This window comes from Vicugna pacos, chromosome 9 (genome assembly GCF_048564905.1).
Source record: "Vicugna pacos chromosome 9, VicPac4, whole genome shotgun sequence".
NCBI classification, from domain to species: domain Eukaryota; kingdom Metazoa; phylum Chordata; class Mammalia; order Artiodactyla; family Camelidae; genus Vicugna; species Vicugna pacos.
The window spans coordinates 5,257,150-5,272,164 of NC_132995.1; the positions used below are offsets into that span (position 1 = coordinate 5,257,150).

A 15,015-nucleotide genomic window follows, 5' to 3' on the forward strand; every position below is an offset into this window, starting at 1 on the left:
AAGCTACTGTCAGACTCCAACGCCCAGTTCAGACCCAGCAAGGACACGGAAGACCTTCCACACCCCAGCTGCAATCCCCAGTCTGATTCAGAAGTGAAAACCGCCTGCTGGAATTAATCCCTGGGCTGAACTGCGGGGATGCAGGGGTGGCAGTTGGGGGTGGGGGGAAGATTTAGAATTTCCCTCTTCAAACCCAGAAGGCGTCCTGGGCAGGGCTGGACAGTGGCCAAGCCCTGTTATTTGAACGAGGATCTTTTTCCTGAGGGACTGCACATGCCACAAGGGAGATTTTACTTCGCCAAGAACACCCTGTGTGGATGTCAGCGGCCCTCCCCAAGAAACGTGTGAGTTCCAGTTCCTCCCCACCCTCTCCGGCATTTGGTGTGCTCAGGCTTTTAAACTTCAGCCACTGTAGCAGATGTGACAGGGCACCCATCGTGATTTTCATTGTCATTTCCTTGGCATCCAACAATACTGAGGACCTTTCCGTGTACTTATCACCATTTGGATCTCTTCTCTTACAAAATGTATGATCCAGTCTTTTATTCCCCCATTTTAAAAATAAGGGTTGTTGAGGGGGGAGGGTAGAGCTCAGTGCTAGAGCACGTGCTTAGCATGCACAAGGGCCTGGGTTCAATTCCCAGTACCTCCATTAATACATAAATAAACCTAATTACCTTTCCCCACAAAAAAAATTTTTTTTTAAGTTAGGTTGTCATTGGTGTTAAGAAACAAAATTCAATCAAGTAAATCTGAAGATCTAATTGGCTTTATTAATCAATTCATGAATCAGGCAGCATCCTATTTAATAAGCAGAAAGGCGCTCCAAGGAGCTGTACAGAACGGAAGGCTCTTAGAGGCGGGGGCGGGGCAGGGACAAGGAAAGAACAAATTACCTCATCTTTCTTTAGGGGACAGAAAAGGTCTATATGGGATATTATCTTACTAGTGCTGACCAGGAAATTCCAGGTAGGCTGGTTAAAGGTCACATTCCTGGATCTTTCCTAATTGCCGCAATTAGGTTAGGTATTAAGTCTTGGTTTGCTGACGGGAAGCTTAGCCCATGTGGCTCCATTTGGGCCCTGTTACTTCATTAACTAGTAAGAATTCTTTTATATATTTAAGTTCAACTTCCCTTTCAGGGATATCTATCTATCTATCTATCTATCTATCTATCTATCTATCTATCTATGTAGATATAATTTTCTCTTCGTTTATGGCTTACCTTTCATCTTCTTAGCTCTGTCTTTGCCTCCCAATTTCTTTTTTTTTTAACATTTTATTTATTTACTGTTGTATTATTTTTTAATTTTTTTTTATTTTGGGGGGAGGAGGTAATTAGGTTTAATTTATTTTTGGAGAAGGTGCTGGGGATCGAACCCAGGACCTTGTGCTTGCTAAGCACACGCTCTACCACTTGAGCTATCCCCTCCCCCTTCTTAGCTCTGTCTTTGATGAACAGAAGTTTCTAGTGAAGTCTAATACATATATAAATGTATAATTTGCTTAGTATTTTGGATGTCCTTTAAGAAATCTTTGCATAGACACAAACATTCTTCTAAGTTTTCTTCTAGAGCAATGCTGTCCAATAGAAATACAGTGCAAGCCACATGAGTAATTTAGAAAGTTTTAGTAGCCGCCATAAAAAAAATAAGATACTCGCAGACACAGTAAACAATCTTACAGTCACCGCGGGAAAGGGGGTGGGAAGGGATAAATTTGGAAGTTTGAAAGTTGCAAATGTTAGCCACTACATATAAAGATAGATTAAAAAACAAATTTCTTCTGTATGGCACAGGGAACTATATTCAATATCTGGTAATAACCTTTAATGAAAAAGAATATGAAAATGAATATACGTATGTATATGCAGGACTGGGACACTGTGCTGTACACCAGAAACTGACACATCGCAACTGACTGTACTTCAACAACAATAAAAAAATTAAAAAAAAAAGCTGATGAAACCTAAGCTTAGGGCTCCTGGTTTACGAGGTCTCCTCCAAGGCCCTGGCACCACATTCACACAGTTTTGTCTAATCTACAATCTAAGATTCTTTTAAAAATGGGACAGAGTTTGATTTCTACGAGTCTGACTGAAAGGATGCACATTACTCAACCGCTCAAAACCCTCCAAAGGCTTTCGCTCACACTCTAAATACAATAAATAAATGAAAAATGTGATGTTCACATAAGAGCATGAAGGCAGAACAGGAATGAGAAGTGGAAAGGGGAGGGAAGGGCATTTGGGGAGGGAGGAACATCTCATGCAAAAACCCAGAGGCACAAAAGACCTTGTCGTGTTTGAGGCTAATGAAAAGTCCAGGGGGGACAGGCTGAAAAAGGGAAGTGGGGGGAGTGGTAGAAAAAGAGTTGGAGAGCAGGACTGAGGTTAGGGTGAGTACAAAATAAAAGGGGTGCTCAAAACCTCAGTAATGGAGATAAATAATATTTTAATGCCAGGTTTTAGTAAAAAAATATTTTAAAATTTAATATATTATTTATTTTTATTTTTAATTTTTTTCGGGGGACATAATTAGATTTTTGTATTACTTATTTACTTATTTATTTTTTAATGGAGGTACAGGGGACTAAACCCAGGACCTCATGCATGCTAAGCATGCGATCTACCACTGAGCTATACTCTCCCCTTCCCCAGCTCTTAAAAATCACAATGAATGCAAAAAATAATCCGTGGAGAACAAAGTATCAAAAATTTAAATAAATGTGGGATTTGTAAGAGTGTCCTTCTGAACCAACTGGAGCCTGAGACAGAAGGAAAAATATATGCCCTTTTCACTGTGTTTTTTAAGGTATTTTTAATGGTCAGTTTTCCCCCAGGACATTAAAATCGTTGAAATATTATGGCACACTTTAAAAGTGGTGTGTATCATAACATTAGTTTACATTGATTTTATTTATACCCAAACCAGAACTGGTTCTAATTGTGCTTTCCTAGAAGCAAATGCAGGGAGAGTATTTTCAAAATCTACCCCGCTTCTCAGATTTTTTAACTGAGAACACTGCCCTGATTGACAATTTCTCTTTACTAAGTCACGATCTTAAAATAATTTTTTACTAACTTCAGTTTACTGATTCTGTCGTTATTTAGATTTTTTGACAGTCTGCTCATCAGGTATTTTTGCCATTAATTTGCACTTTTAAAACATTATTTATCTCAGTTACTGAGATTTTTGGCACCCTCTTAAATTTTGCCTCTGAGGTGTGTGCCTTACTAATCTCACCCTAATCCCAGCTCTTCTGGAGAAGCAGGCTTTTGAGAGGTCAGAACATGTAAGGCTACAGGTTGAGTTTGGGGTTTATCCTCTTGGTAAGGGATGGACAGACTACAGACCAGCCCCACCCACGGGTCATATCTGGCCCACTGCCTGTGTTTTTAAATAAAGTTTTATTGGAACACAGTCATGCCCATTCATTTACATGTGGTCTGGGGCTGCCTTTATGCTATAAAGGCAGAGTCGTGTGGCTACAACAGAGATTGTATGTCCTGAAAAGACAAAAATCTTGACTATCTGCCCCTTTATTTAAAAAGTTTGCCACCCTCTGCTCTAGACAAAGGGGCAAACAGATGTTTAAATACAGAAGGACTGGACAGTGATGGCTTTTAGATGATTGTCCCCATGTAGGGCAAGGGAAGTGAAGGTAGGAAGATGAGGGGGTTCAGGAAGCCTTGGAAATGATAAGGGTTGAGAAGGGGTGGGGGGGCTGATGCTAGCTGTTCTTAGGAAAAAGTGAACAAGATGTGGTGACTTTTTGGAGGCAGCAGGAGAAAAGAGAGGATGGGGGAAGCTGACTCCTCAGAGACTGGCCTGAAAGAAAGAGGCGGGGGGCTGTTAGCAAGATGGGGAATCCAGGGAGAGATGCTAGCTTGTGGGGAGGAGGAGATGAGGAGAGCAACCCTGGCCACGCTGAGCAGAGCAATCTAGGAGGCCATCCTGGGGAGGCGTCAAGGCAGAATGCTGGATGGCAAGATACCAGGTCACTCACCTGAGAGACTGACCATGTGACACTGTCTGCACCTCCACACCCGTGTCCCCCATGCCTGCTGCTGGCCTTGCTACTTTCTTCCTGTGGGACCTCACTCTGAGTGAAGTGGACAGAGAGCTCAGGGTGCAGTGGGCAGATGGACCCTCCTCCTCTGTTTTCTCTCTTAAGGGGCTGGAAGGATGCCTGAGGTGGGAGAGGGGTGGTCCCCCTTTGGAGACCCCAATGTTGAGAATTTAGGCTCCACCCCCTAGCCTTCCCCCAACCCCTGCCTAGAACAGAGGGACCAGAGGTTATTTTTACCTGAAAGCTCAGTGGCCTAAAACAAAAACCAAAACAAACAAAAAAACCCCACATTTATCATCTCAACAGTTTCATTGGGGCTGGAATTGGAGTGCAGCTTAGTTGGGTTATATGGCTTAGGGTCTCTTATAGGCTGTAATCATGATGCCACTTGATTTAAAGTTCCTCATTGGTTGTCCAGTGAAAGCCAGCCCCAGGTCTTCTCAAGATAAGCAGCTCACAATGTGACATCTGGGCTTCATCAAGTGAGAAAGAGAGCGAAAGAACAGAGAGAAAGAGTCACAGTCTTTTGTAAGATAATCTTGGAAGTAATATTTATCACCTTGCTTGTATTCTGTTCATTAGAAGAAAGTCGTTGGGTCTAGCCTGCACACAAGGCATGAATACCAGGAGGTGGGGGTCATTGGGGACCACCTTACAAGGCTGCCTACAAGAGCCCGGAACAAGCAATAGCCATCTATTGAGCAGGTACTATCTGCCAGGCACTGTTCTAAACTCTTTGTAGGTGTTGTTAATTCAATTTGACTTCATATAAACGCTAAGAGGCAAGTTCTGCTATTATCATCCTCATTTCACAGATGAACCACCTGAGACAGTGCACGTAAAGAACAGCACGGTGCCTAGTAATCTCTGGTTGATTTTTTTTTCCTGATGCCTTGATTGGCAGTAATTGAGACTCAGCTTCCAGAGTTCCTAACATCCATATCAAGCTTTGTCACCTGTATTAACTGTGTCTCTCTCCCTCTTCCCACACCAGGCAGGGGACTCAGAGGACCACGACCTCACTTGTGTCACCAGTATCTAGCACAGGGCCAACCTGACACAAGACGACCTCAGGAAATGACCATTCCACAAAGGAACCAATAAGCCAGTGACAACCATCACTGGCTCGTGATGACCCTTGATGGTGACTTCATGGAGGCCATCTCATCTTAAATTAAGGCATCATGGCTCCCCTGTCATAAAGAAAACATAGCCTCCACAGGGTCTGTCATGTCCTTCTTGTCATCACTCACTAAGGTCCACACCCCTTGGGCTGTGCACCTCTCCGTCTCGGGATCCCTGAGGCTCTGGTCCCTTCATTGTGAGGAAGTTTGAGCCCCGGCTTTGGGGGGAATATGGGTTTGGGGACCCTGACTCTCAGTTTCTTAGCCCCCAGGATCTCTGGTCTCCTGCGTCTCAGAGATCTGAGTCTTGTGACTCCCTTGGCCTCCAAATTTCAGTTTCAGGAGTCTCCGAGGTCCTTGGTCTTTGGTAGAGGGATGAAGTCTCTAGGTTCCTGGGCTTTGGTGGGGGAGACCTGTCTCTGGAGTCCTGGCTCTTGGCTGCTGTAAGTGTCAGGGGTCTGGATCTCTGGGTTTCTGGAACTCGGAGTCTCCACGACCCTGGGCCTAGGCACTAGTGGGTTTCAGGGACCTGAGCCTTTGGAACTCCCCGTCTCAGAAGTTGGAGCCTCTAGGGCTGAGGCAAGCGCAGAGATCTCAGCTCAAACACTGCCCCCCTTCTCCATACGACACGCTCGCGCGCACCATTACTACCCATTCAATGTACGCGTAGATCCACTCCAAATACCGCCTTCCTCAGAGTTTCTGCCCCGCGCATGCGCTGTCTCCTCCTTTCACACCCGCGACCAAGCCCCGCACTCCCAACTTCAATTTCTACCCGCAACCCCATCTCAAAGGATAAAAATAATACGCTCTACAATGCCTCTAAAAGCCTATAACAATCCCATAAAAGCAGATAATCCGAATGCAGCCACTTAGCCTTTCAAGCGTCCGGCACAGTGACAACTCATTTCCTCCACAGGACACGCAGCATAGCTCCGACCCAGGCCCGTGCGCAGGCGCAGTGCATTTAGGGAATGGTGGGCGGGGAATGGGTCACAAGGGTTGCTGGGAGTTGTAGGCCAAGCGGGCTCTGTAACAAAGGGCGCTTCCGGTAGAGCCGCTGCATGGGGTTCTGGGAGCCGTAGGCAAGACAGCTCCCAGGGCCTTGTGGGAGTCCAGTTTCCGGAGCCACCTCCGTGCCAGAGTTCCGCGTGTAAGGCAGTTTGGACATCCCTGCACCGCATTCTGCTCAGGTGAGTATTTCCTCCCTCAGCTGGTTGGCCCGTGAGCGCCCGCTCTTTGTTGCGGTGCCGTGAGAGGGCTGAGGGTCTCTCTGGGGGTGATGACACGCGCCTTTGACTTCCCAACGCCTATAGAGGCCTTCTTACCAGGACTTCCACTTGGACGCAGCGGTTCGGTATGTCTCTTGCCCCCTCCCACTGGTTGGGATTCGACCGTTTCCCTGACCCCGCCTCCAATTGGGTACGTCCAGAAGGCCCCTACTCTGTCCTGGAACCCGTGTACTGATAGAATGATGTTACACATTACCTGTCCTTCTGATAAAGCTTCAATCTTAGGCATCCCTGGGGCCTGGGGCCCATCTAATGGGTGCATTTACTATTCCCTCATCCTACACGTCTTTCCTGAGCACTGATTCTCTGCCAAGTCCCGTACGAGGCAGGAGAAGTCAGTGGTGGACGAAGCAGACCCACTCCCTGCCTTTAGTGAGCTCACAGTACAGCAGGGGACACAGGCCAGTCACCAGGAACGGTGGAATCATGGTCAGGATGGGATGGAGGTATACAAGGGGCTTTTCTAGCCCAGAGTTTATAGCCTGGGGTCTATAAACTCTTCAAGCGGTAGATGCTTAACAGGCGCTTCAAACCTGGGATGTCCAAATGGAAATCTGGTCAGCGACCCTCCTAAGTGGTCCCATCTTCCTCCCAGGTACTCAGGCCCAAACCTCCAAGTCATCCTTAACTCCTCTCTTTTCTCACGACCCCACCCTCCACCCTAATCCAAGTCTTGTGCACATCCTGTGGACTGTGCCTTCAAAATAGATCCCAAATCCCACCATTTCTTGTCAGTTCCACTGCCAACACCCCACCCCACACACCCAGTCCAGGCCACCATGATCTTACTGACTGTTGCCATCGCCTCCTCACTGGCCTCCCTGCCTCTGCCCCTGCCTGCCACAGTCTGTTCCCCACACAGCAGCCAAAGGGACCCTTTTTAAACCCTAAGGCAGATCCTATCCTTTCTTTGCACAAAACCCTCCCATGGCTCCCATCTCTCTCTGAATAAAGTTAAAACTTCGTGTTGTGGCTTATGAGCCTCTGGCAATCTGCACAGACTCATCTCCTCGTTCAGGAGGAAACCTCCGAGGACTGAGAGACTGTAGATTTAGGGGGAGAAGAGAGATGAGTCGAGAGTGACTTTATGTATGTCCTGTCCTGCAGAGGAGCTGGGTGGAAGGTGATGGTGCTCTCAGGAGGCTGGAAACAGCTGGACAAGAACAAGTTTCTGCCTGGGGTGGGGTGAGAGACTGGTCAGTTCAGGCATTTAGGATCCAAGAGGACCAGCGGGGTCCTTAGTGGGGCATTTGGAGGACCAGCCTGGTGGCCATCATAATTTAGAGCCACCCACAAGGAAAATGAGCTGAGCAGGACCTGAGAACCACGAAGAGGATTCTCCAAGAGACTGGAGGCTGAGCAGGAGGAAAACCAGGAGAGCAAGGGAGAATCAAGTCAAAGCTGGGAGGGTGGGAGTAGGGAGTAGATAGATTTCAAGGGGGCATTGTTCAGGTGTGACAGATGTGCCAAATGGTCATGGTCCATAGGTCCTGAAGGCTGCTTGCTGGGCCCAGCGACAGAGAAGAGCAGTGTTAACACTTTGCAGTAGGTGTTCCCTGGGGAGTTTGAGAGCAGAGACCAGAGTGGCTGGAGAAGTGTGGTGCATGAAGTCAGAGGAAAAGGGAGTCTCAGAGGCCATAAGCTCTGAATCAAGTGAGATGAGATGCATGGGAGGATGCAAAGGTCCTGGGAAGGAGCCCACTGGCTGTTTTGTGGAGAATTGCGCGTGTGGAGGAGGGGAGCGTGGGGCCAGGAGACCAGGGAGGAGCCTTCTGCAATAACCAGGAGAGAGACTTAGCTCAGACAGACTAGAGTGGCAGCTGTAGAGATGGCAAAGAGTGTTTGGCTTCTGGATCTGTTCTGAAAACAGGATTTGCCACAATCTGGTTGGGTGCTTGGGTGTTGAGGTCTGAGGATGCCCCTCTGGGGCATTTGTACGAAAGGTTGGGACTTGATATTGCAATTTGGAGTCACCCACAGATAGAGTGGGGAGAGGCAGCGAGGAAGAGAAGAAAGAGCTGTCCAGGGTCCTGGACCCCAAGGCTCCTGCCCTGAGCAATTGGAGGGACAGAGTGGCCCTTTACTGCAAGAGAAGCAAGTTTGGGAAAGGGAATCAGGAATCTGGGTTTTGAGATGCCTGTCAGATGTCTGAGTGGTCGCTGCCATCACAAGTTGCAGACAGTAAGCATACAGTCACAGAATGTATACACAGGTGGGTCGAACGAGGGGGTGTCAGTGGGCTAGAATTCTGGGTGGGGAGGACTTGGGAGGGGGGAGGGAAGGAGGGAGGAACAGAAAGTCCAGGATGGGCTGATCCATGCCTTTTTTTTTTTAAATAGCGCCACGATTTTATTTTATTTAAACGGAGGACTAGGGATTGAACCCAGGATCTCGTGTATGCTAAGCACGCACTCTATGACTGAGCTATACCCTCCCTCTTCCATGTCTTGGTAAGCCCACAGAAGCTTGCGGGAGATTCTGATCCCACAGCAATCCTGTAGGTCCACACACCTTCCACCCCCAAAACAGCCCTAGCTGGTCTCCTTGGAGGTATGATCCATGCTGCTTCTGTGTCTCCCTGGAGGTGGTGATCAGATGATGCAGTCGGAACCCATTCCTGGAGGCTATCCCACCTCCACCAAAGTGAAATCCAGTTGGTCTTTCCTGCTTATCCCCCTTCCTCTAACAGAGCTGCAGTCCCCTGGCCTCCCTGGCCTTACTTAGGTCACTGACCCCTCCCAAGCTCTCTGAAGGGCCCTGGAAGCCCAAGTCAGTGATAATCATCCTGTCTCTGATCAGGGCTGTAACAGGAGTGGCCTCCTTGGAGAACGAAACTGGTCCTTAATATGCCCTTCTATCCCTCCAAACAGAATCAAGCCTAATTCCAGGTGTAACTTGCCTGTCTCTCCCTCTCCCCTCCACGCCCCAACCAACTCTTTGGCTCCTTCTCTTCTTGGTGTGTAATGCGTGTAATCCAAGAAGACTTCCGGGAGGCACCAGCCTCCTTAAACCAGAATACAACTGACCGTTGAACAACATGGGTTTGAACTGTGCTGGTCCACTGATACTTGGATTTTTTTCAATAAATACACACAGTACTATTCTGTCCCCGAGTTGGTTGAATCTGCGGACGTGGGACTAGGGAGGATATAGAGGGCCAAAGTTACGGGTATTTTGACTGCGTCCCTAACCCCCACATAGTTCAAGGGTCAGCTCTATACAGGTAACCCTCCCTTATTCCGAAAGAAGCGTACTTCATCTTGGTCTATTCCTGGCAGGAACACTATCCCGGCAACCTCTCTGTAGGCAAAGACCCTTGCAATCCGGAATCCACATGTAACCCGCCTCCCCTCTCTCCCCATCCAGGAGAAGCCGACCCCTCCCGCGTCACCCCGGCCCCACAATGCCGGCCCCACAGTGCGCCTCCTGCAACAAGGCGCGCGCAGCCCTCCGCCGCCCGCGCTCGGGCCAGGCGCTGTGCGGCACCTGCTTCTGCGCCGCCTTCGAGGCCGAGGTGCTGCACACAGTGGTCGCGGGCCGCCTGCTGCCGCCCGGCGCCGTGGTGGCCGTGGGCGCCTCGGGCGGCAAGGACTCCACGGTACTGGCGCACGTGCTGCGCGAGCTGGCCCCGCGCCTGGGCATCTCGCTGCGCCTCGTGGCCGTGGACGAGGGCATCGGCGGCTACCGGGACGCGGCGCTGGCGGCCGTGCGGCGCCAGGCGGCGCGCTGGGAGCTCCCGCTCACCGTCGTGGCCTACGCAGACCTCTTCGGGGGCTGGACGATGGACGCCGTGGCCCGCAGCACAGCCGGCTCCGGCCGCAGCCGCTCCTGCTGCACCTTCTGCGGGGTGCTGCGGCGCCGGGCGCTGGAAGAAGGGGCGCGCCTCGTGGGAGCCACGCACGTCGTGACTGGTGAGCGCAGGCGCCGTAGCAGGAGGAGCGTATGGGAAGGAACGGGCGCATGCGCGGGCGAGGGGCGGAAACCGCAAGGGAATTGGGGCGCATGCCTAAGAAGTGGTAAAGGAGACCGCGAGGGTCCTAGGGGAAGAAACGAGCAGGGAAAAGGGGATACGCGCATGCTCCAGCGTAGGGCGGGAGCCCCACCCCCCATGGTTCATACCCTGAGGGACTGGATGGGTTGTGTTAGGGATGGGGCCAGATAGGGTATCTAGAAGACTTTGGTTCTTGGCCACCAACCTGGTGTACACAGATTGGTGAGGAGGGCTGGAGAAGAGGGTGGGAGTTAGTCTCTGGGGATTAAGTTTTTGATTCTTTACTTATTTTTAATTGCCTCTAGTACTCTTGATCTCATGGTCCCCAAATATCTCTTCAGAATCCTTCTCTGTCTCTGCAAAGTATCTCTCCACCTCTTACCTCCTTTTTCTTGTTGGCATCTCTTCTCTTCGATAACTCTTTTATTCTCTCACTCTCATCCATCCCTTCAACAAACAACTACTGGTTTCTAATATATGCCAGATCCAAGCTGTAGCCATAGCAAATTCTTAACCTCTCTACCTCTATTTTCTCATCTTTAAAATGAGAATATTAATGGTTTCTGGCTCATGCATTTGTTATGACAGATGAGTTGGTAGGAATAAAGTATATGTGTGTATATATACACTATTATCTGTACTGTAATTTACACATTACATATAGTGTATATATTAATATATAGTAGGTATTACACATATATATTGTATATGCTATCATCATCATCATCATGCTAGGGCTGAGAAAATAACTATGCACTAGACAGAAACAAGCCCATACCTCTGCACAATTCAAATACGAAATAATAAATGATCATAAGTGGTACTGAAAAAAAATTTACATAGACTGTGTGAGCAAAAAGAAGACCTTATGACATGGAGAGAGGGATCAAGGAGGTTTTTTGAGATCTGAAGGCTCAGGGTGAGGAGGCAGTGGGCATAGGGGAGGTTGCTCCAGGCAGAGAGAACCATCTATGCAGAGGCCAGCTTGAGATGCCCCAAGAAGGAAGTGGGGTGTGATGTGAGGCCCTAGCAGTGGGCGGGGCTTGGCTCCAGGGGCCCCTATGGCCATGAGGAGTTAACACCTGACCTGATCCTTTGAGTAGCGGGGAAAGCAGTGGACATGACCTAAGGACTCTGACTTTGAGAAGTTCACCTTAGCAGTGGTGAGGAGTCTGAGTCGGAGGGGCGAGGGCAGAGCAAAGGAAATGAGCTTGGAAGGAGGCAGCTGAGGTGGTCCAGGTGAGAGAGGACGGTTGTGACAATCAGTGCATTTTTAAAATGATGTGTAAATATTCACTTACCTTCTCCCTGGTCTCTGTAAACAAAGATAACACAAAAACACTGCAGTCTGTGTAGTCACAGGCGCTTGTGTCAACAACTATGCGTTTTTCTATGGCTGCTGTAACAAATTACCACAAATTGAGTGGCTTAAAACAACACAAATTTACTAGCTGGCAGTTCTGGGGGTTAGAAGCCGGGCAAGTGTCTCCTGGGATCAGGGTGTTGCAGGGTGACATTCCTTCTGAAGAGTCTACGGGAGAATCTGTTTTCTTGCCTCTTCTGGTGTTTAGAGGCTACCCTCGTTCCTTGGCCCCTTCCTCCAGCTTCAAAGCCAGCAGCTTCGGGCTGAATCCGTCCCACCTTTCGTCATCTGCACTTGTGTCAGTCCCCACGTCTCCCATCCTGATTCTCCCATTTTAAGGACCCTTGTCATTACACAGGGCCTGCCTGGATAATCCAGGCTGCTTTTTTTTTAATCTTAAAGTCAGCTGATTGGTAACCCTCATTGTGTCTGCAACCTTTATACCCTTTGCCATGTGACCCAACATATTGGGGTGAGGGTGGGGGTGTGAATTCTGCTTACCACAACAATCCCCTGTACAATCTCCATTCAATGCCATTTTGACTTTTTTAAAAAAATAATTTTCATTTATTTATTTATTGGGGGAGGGGGTAGTTAGGCTTATTTATTTATTTATTTATTTATTCAATGGAGGTACTGGGGATTGAACCCAGGACCTCGTGTGTGCTAAGCACGTGCCCTACACTGAGCTATATCTTCCCTCCCATTTTGACTTCTGAAGTACACTTCCAAGTGGGGCTGAAATGATATTTGTAGCTGAAAGCACTTGTACTCACGACATGAAGCGGGGCCTGGTTTGCAGTAAGTGGGGGGCAAACGGGGGCTTCCCAGGTTGCTCCACGGGAGCCTGGGTGGGGTCCCCCCTCGTTCCTCGCCGCGCCCACCCGCAGCCCCCGCCCGGCTGCCCCCCGGCGCCCCCCGCCTCACCTGCCCGCGTCTCTCCCCCTCGCAGGACACAACGCCGACGACATGGCGGAGACGGTGCTCATGAACTTCCTGCGGGGCGACGCGGGCCGCCTGGCGCGGGGCGGGGGCCTGGGCTCGCCGGGCGAGGGGGGCGCGCTGCCGCGCTGCCGCCCGCTGCAGCTGGCCTCGCAGAAGGAGGTGGTGCTGTACGCGCACTTCCGCCGCCTCGACTACTTCTCCGAGGAGTGCGTGTACGCGCCCGAGGCCTTCCGCGGCCACGCGCGCGACCTGCTCAAGCGGCTGGAGGCGGCGCGGCCGTCGGCGGCGCTGGACCTCGTGCACTCGGCCGAGCGCCTGGCGCTGGCCCCGGCCGCGCGGCCCCCGCCGCCCGGCGCCTGCGCCCGCTGCGGGGCGCTGGCCAGCCGCGCGCTCTGCCAGGCCTGCGCGCTCCTGGACGGCCTGAACCGCGGCCGGCCCCGCCTGGCCATCGGCAAGGGCCGCCGGGGGCTGGACGAGGACGGGCCGCCGCGGGAGGCCGAGCCGGAGGCGTCCGGACCCCCCGCCTCCGAGCCGGTCCCCGCCTGCTAGAGACGCCAGTTCTCCGCGGGGATCCGACGCCGTGGGAGCGCGGGCCCGCCTGCAGATGACGCTGTGGATAGACCTGAGTTACTCTGGCCTCGGGCTTCGGTGCGAGTTGGGGAGGGGGACGGGAACTGGAACCTGTGACCCTGCAGAAACTGGGGCGCTGGGCTCCTGGGGCGGGCGAGGCGCCTGGGGGCCGGGACTCCTGAGTCTCAGGGAGGAGAGGACTGAACAACTTCCCACTCCTGAGCGAGTGGGAGTTAGGGGGCTGCTTGCCTGCACGGCTGTGGGGTTCTGGGCATGCTCGGATAGGCCTAACCCTTCTTGAGCGCCTACTGTGTGCCTGATGTTTCATGTTTGCCAGCAGTGGGATAAGCAAACCACTTAACTTGATGGACACACGTCAGTTACAGTAATCATGATGCTTCTCTGTGAGCACCCCGCATACTGCAGGCGCTGGTTAGTCCTTAACTCCCCCGCCCCACCACCTGTATCTCTGTTTGATGGTTCGGGAGCAGCAGGGGTGGGCTTCCCAGACCTCCGATTCTGGAGGTCAAAGACTTAACCTCTCTGATCTTCATTTCCTCCTCTGAAAATGGAATCAAAGCTTCCCATCAAAGCACTGTTGTGTTTGATAAAGTACTCAATAAATGGTGTCAGACTTGGTTGTTCTTATTAAGGTTTGGCCACTAGGGGGCTCTGGGTTTCAGGGTTGCCGCTCTGCCCATTCAGACAGGCGTGAGACCCAGAGGCTTCCTACGTGACCCCTGGGGAGATGTGGTGTTCTGAGTCCCACCTCTAAGCTTTGCCGGGCCGGTCCCTTTTCAGGAATGCCCTCCTTTCTCATCTTCCTGCTCACATGCTCCAGGGTCCTAATGATTCTCTCCTCCCACCTGCCCAACCCAGGATGTTAGGACTCCCCCAGACCCCAGCCCCTGGGTCCTGTCCTCATACGTGGCCATCCACACTCTTTTGGTCTCACGTTTCCTAATTAGATTCGGCTGGAGAACAGGGATCAGATGCCCTGCCTCTTCTGTGAGTTAATCGAGCATCAGGTTAATTATTCATTCAACAAACGTTCATTGAGTACCTCGTCTGCGGCCCATGTGCCAGTACTAGTACTACTTAAAGTGAGCAAAAGACAAAAGCCCCTTGGCCCCATGAAGTTCACAGAGAAGCAGATAAGAAAATAAATATATAATGTCCGGTAGTGATTAATGCAACAAATAAAAATAAAGCAGGATAAGGAGAGAGCAAGAGCCAGTGTCCATGGGGTCAGGGCAAGGCCTCTTTGAGGAGGTGGTGTTTGAGCAGAGACCTGAATAAAGCAAAGGAATGAATCCTAAAGCCATCTTGGGGAAGAGCTTTCCAGGCAGAGAGAACAGTCGATGCAACAGCCCAGAGCTGGGAATACAGTTGGTAAGTACAGGGAATAGCAAGGAAGTGTGGCCAGAACAGAGTGGACAGAGAAAAATAGCAAGAGATGAGATGAGGCAGCGGCCAGGGCGGGTCCTGCAGGGTCTCGCGGAGGTAGGATCCCACTTCCATTTTCTAAAAATCACTCTAGCTGCGGTGGAGACAACGGACTGTAGGGGGCGCAAGATGATCACGGTCAATTGGGATGATTCTCTGGTGCCGGGCACTGCGGAGTACCCCTCCGTTGTGTTCAGTCAGTGACATGATGTA

The 15,015-nt window shown here is 50.6% G+C and overlaps 1 protein-coding gene and 1 long non-coding RNA gene across 2 annotated transcripts; one reads left to right on the forward strand and one right to left on the reverse strand.

Moving 5' to 3' along the window:
• Positions 1–1,263: 1,263 nt before the first annotated feature.
• On the reverse strand, positions 1,264–6,387 carry LOC140698374 (uncharacterized). The gene is made up of 2 exons (XR_012076132.1): positions 6,068–6,387; positions 1,264–4,539 (listed from the first exon to the last, which is right to left on the reverse strand). It is a non-coding gene; the product is annotated as an uncharacterized lncRNA (long non-coding RNA).
• CTU1 (cytosolic thiouridylase subunit 1) lies at positions 6,287–13,994 on the forward strand. Its single transcript, XM_072968642.1, has 3 exons — positions 6,287–6,388; positions 9,854–10,398; positions 12,794–13,994. Exons 2-3 carry the CDS (start codon positions 9,891–9,893, stop codon positions 13,333–13,335), a joined length of 1,050 nt encoding a protein of 349 aa, XP_072824743.1. The 5' UTR covers positions 6,287–6,388; positions 9,854–9,890; the 3' UTR covers positions 13,336–13,994.
• The last annotated feature ends 1,021 nt before the right edge of the window (positions 13,995–15,015 follow it).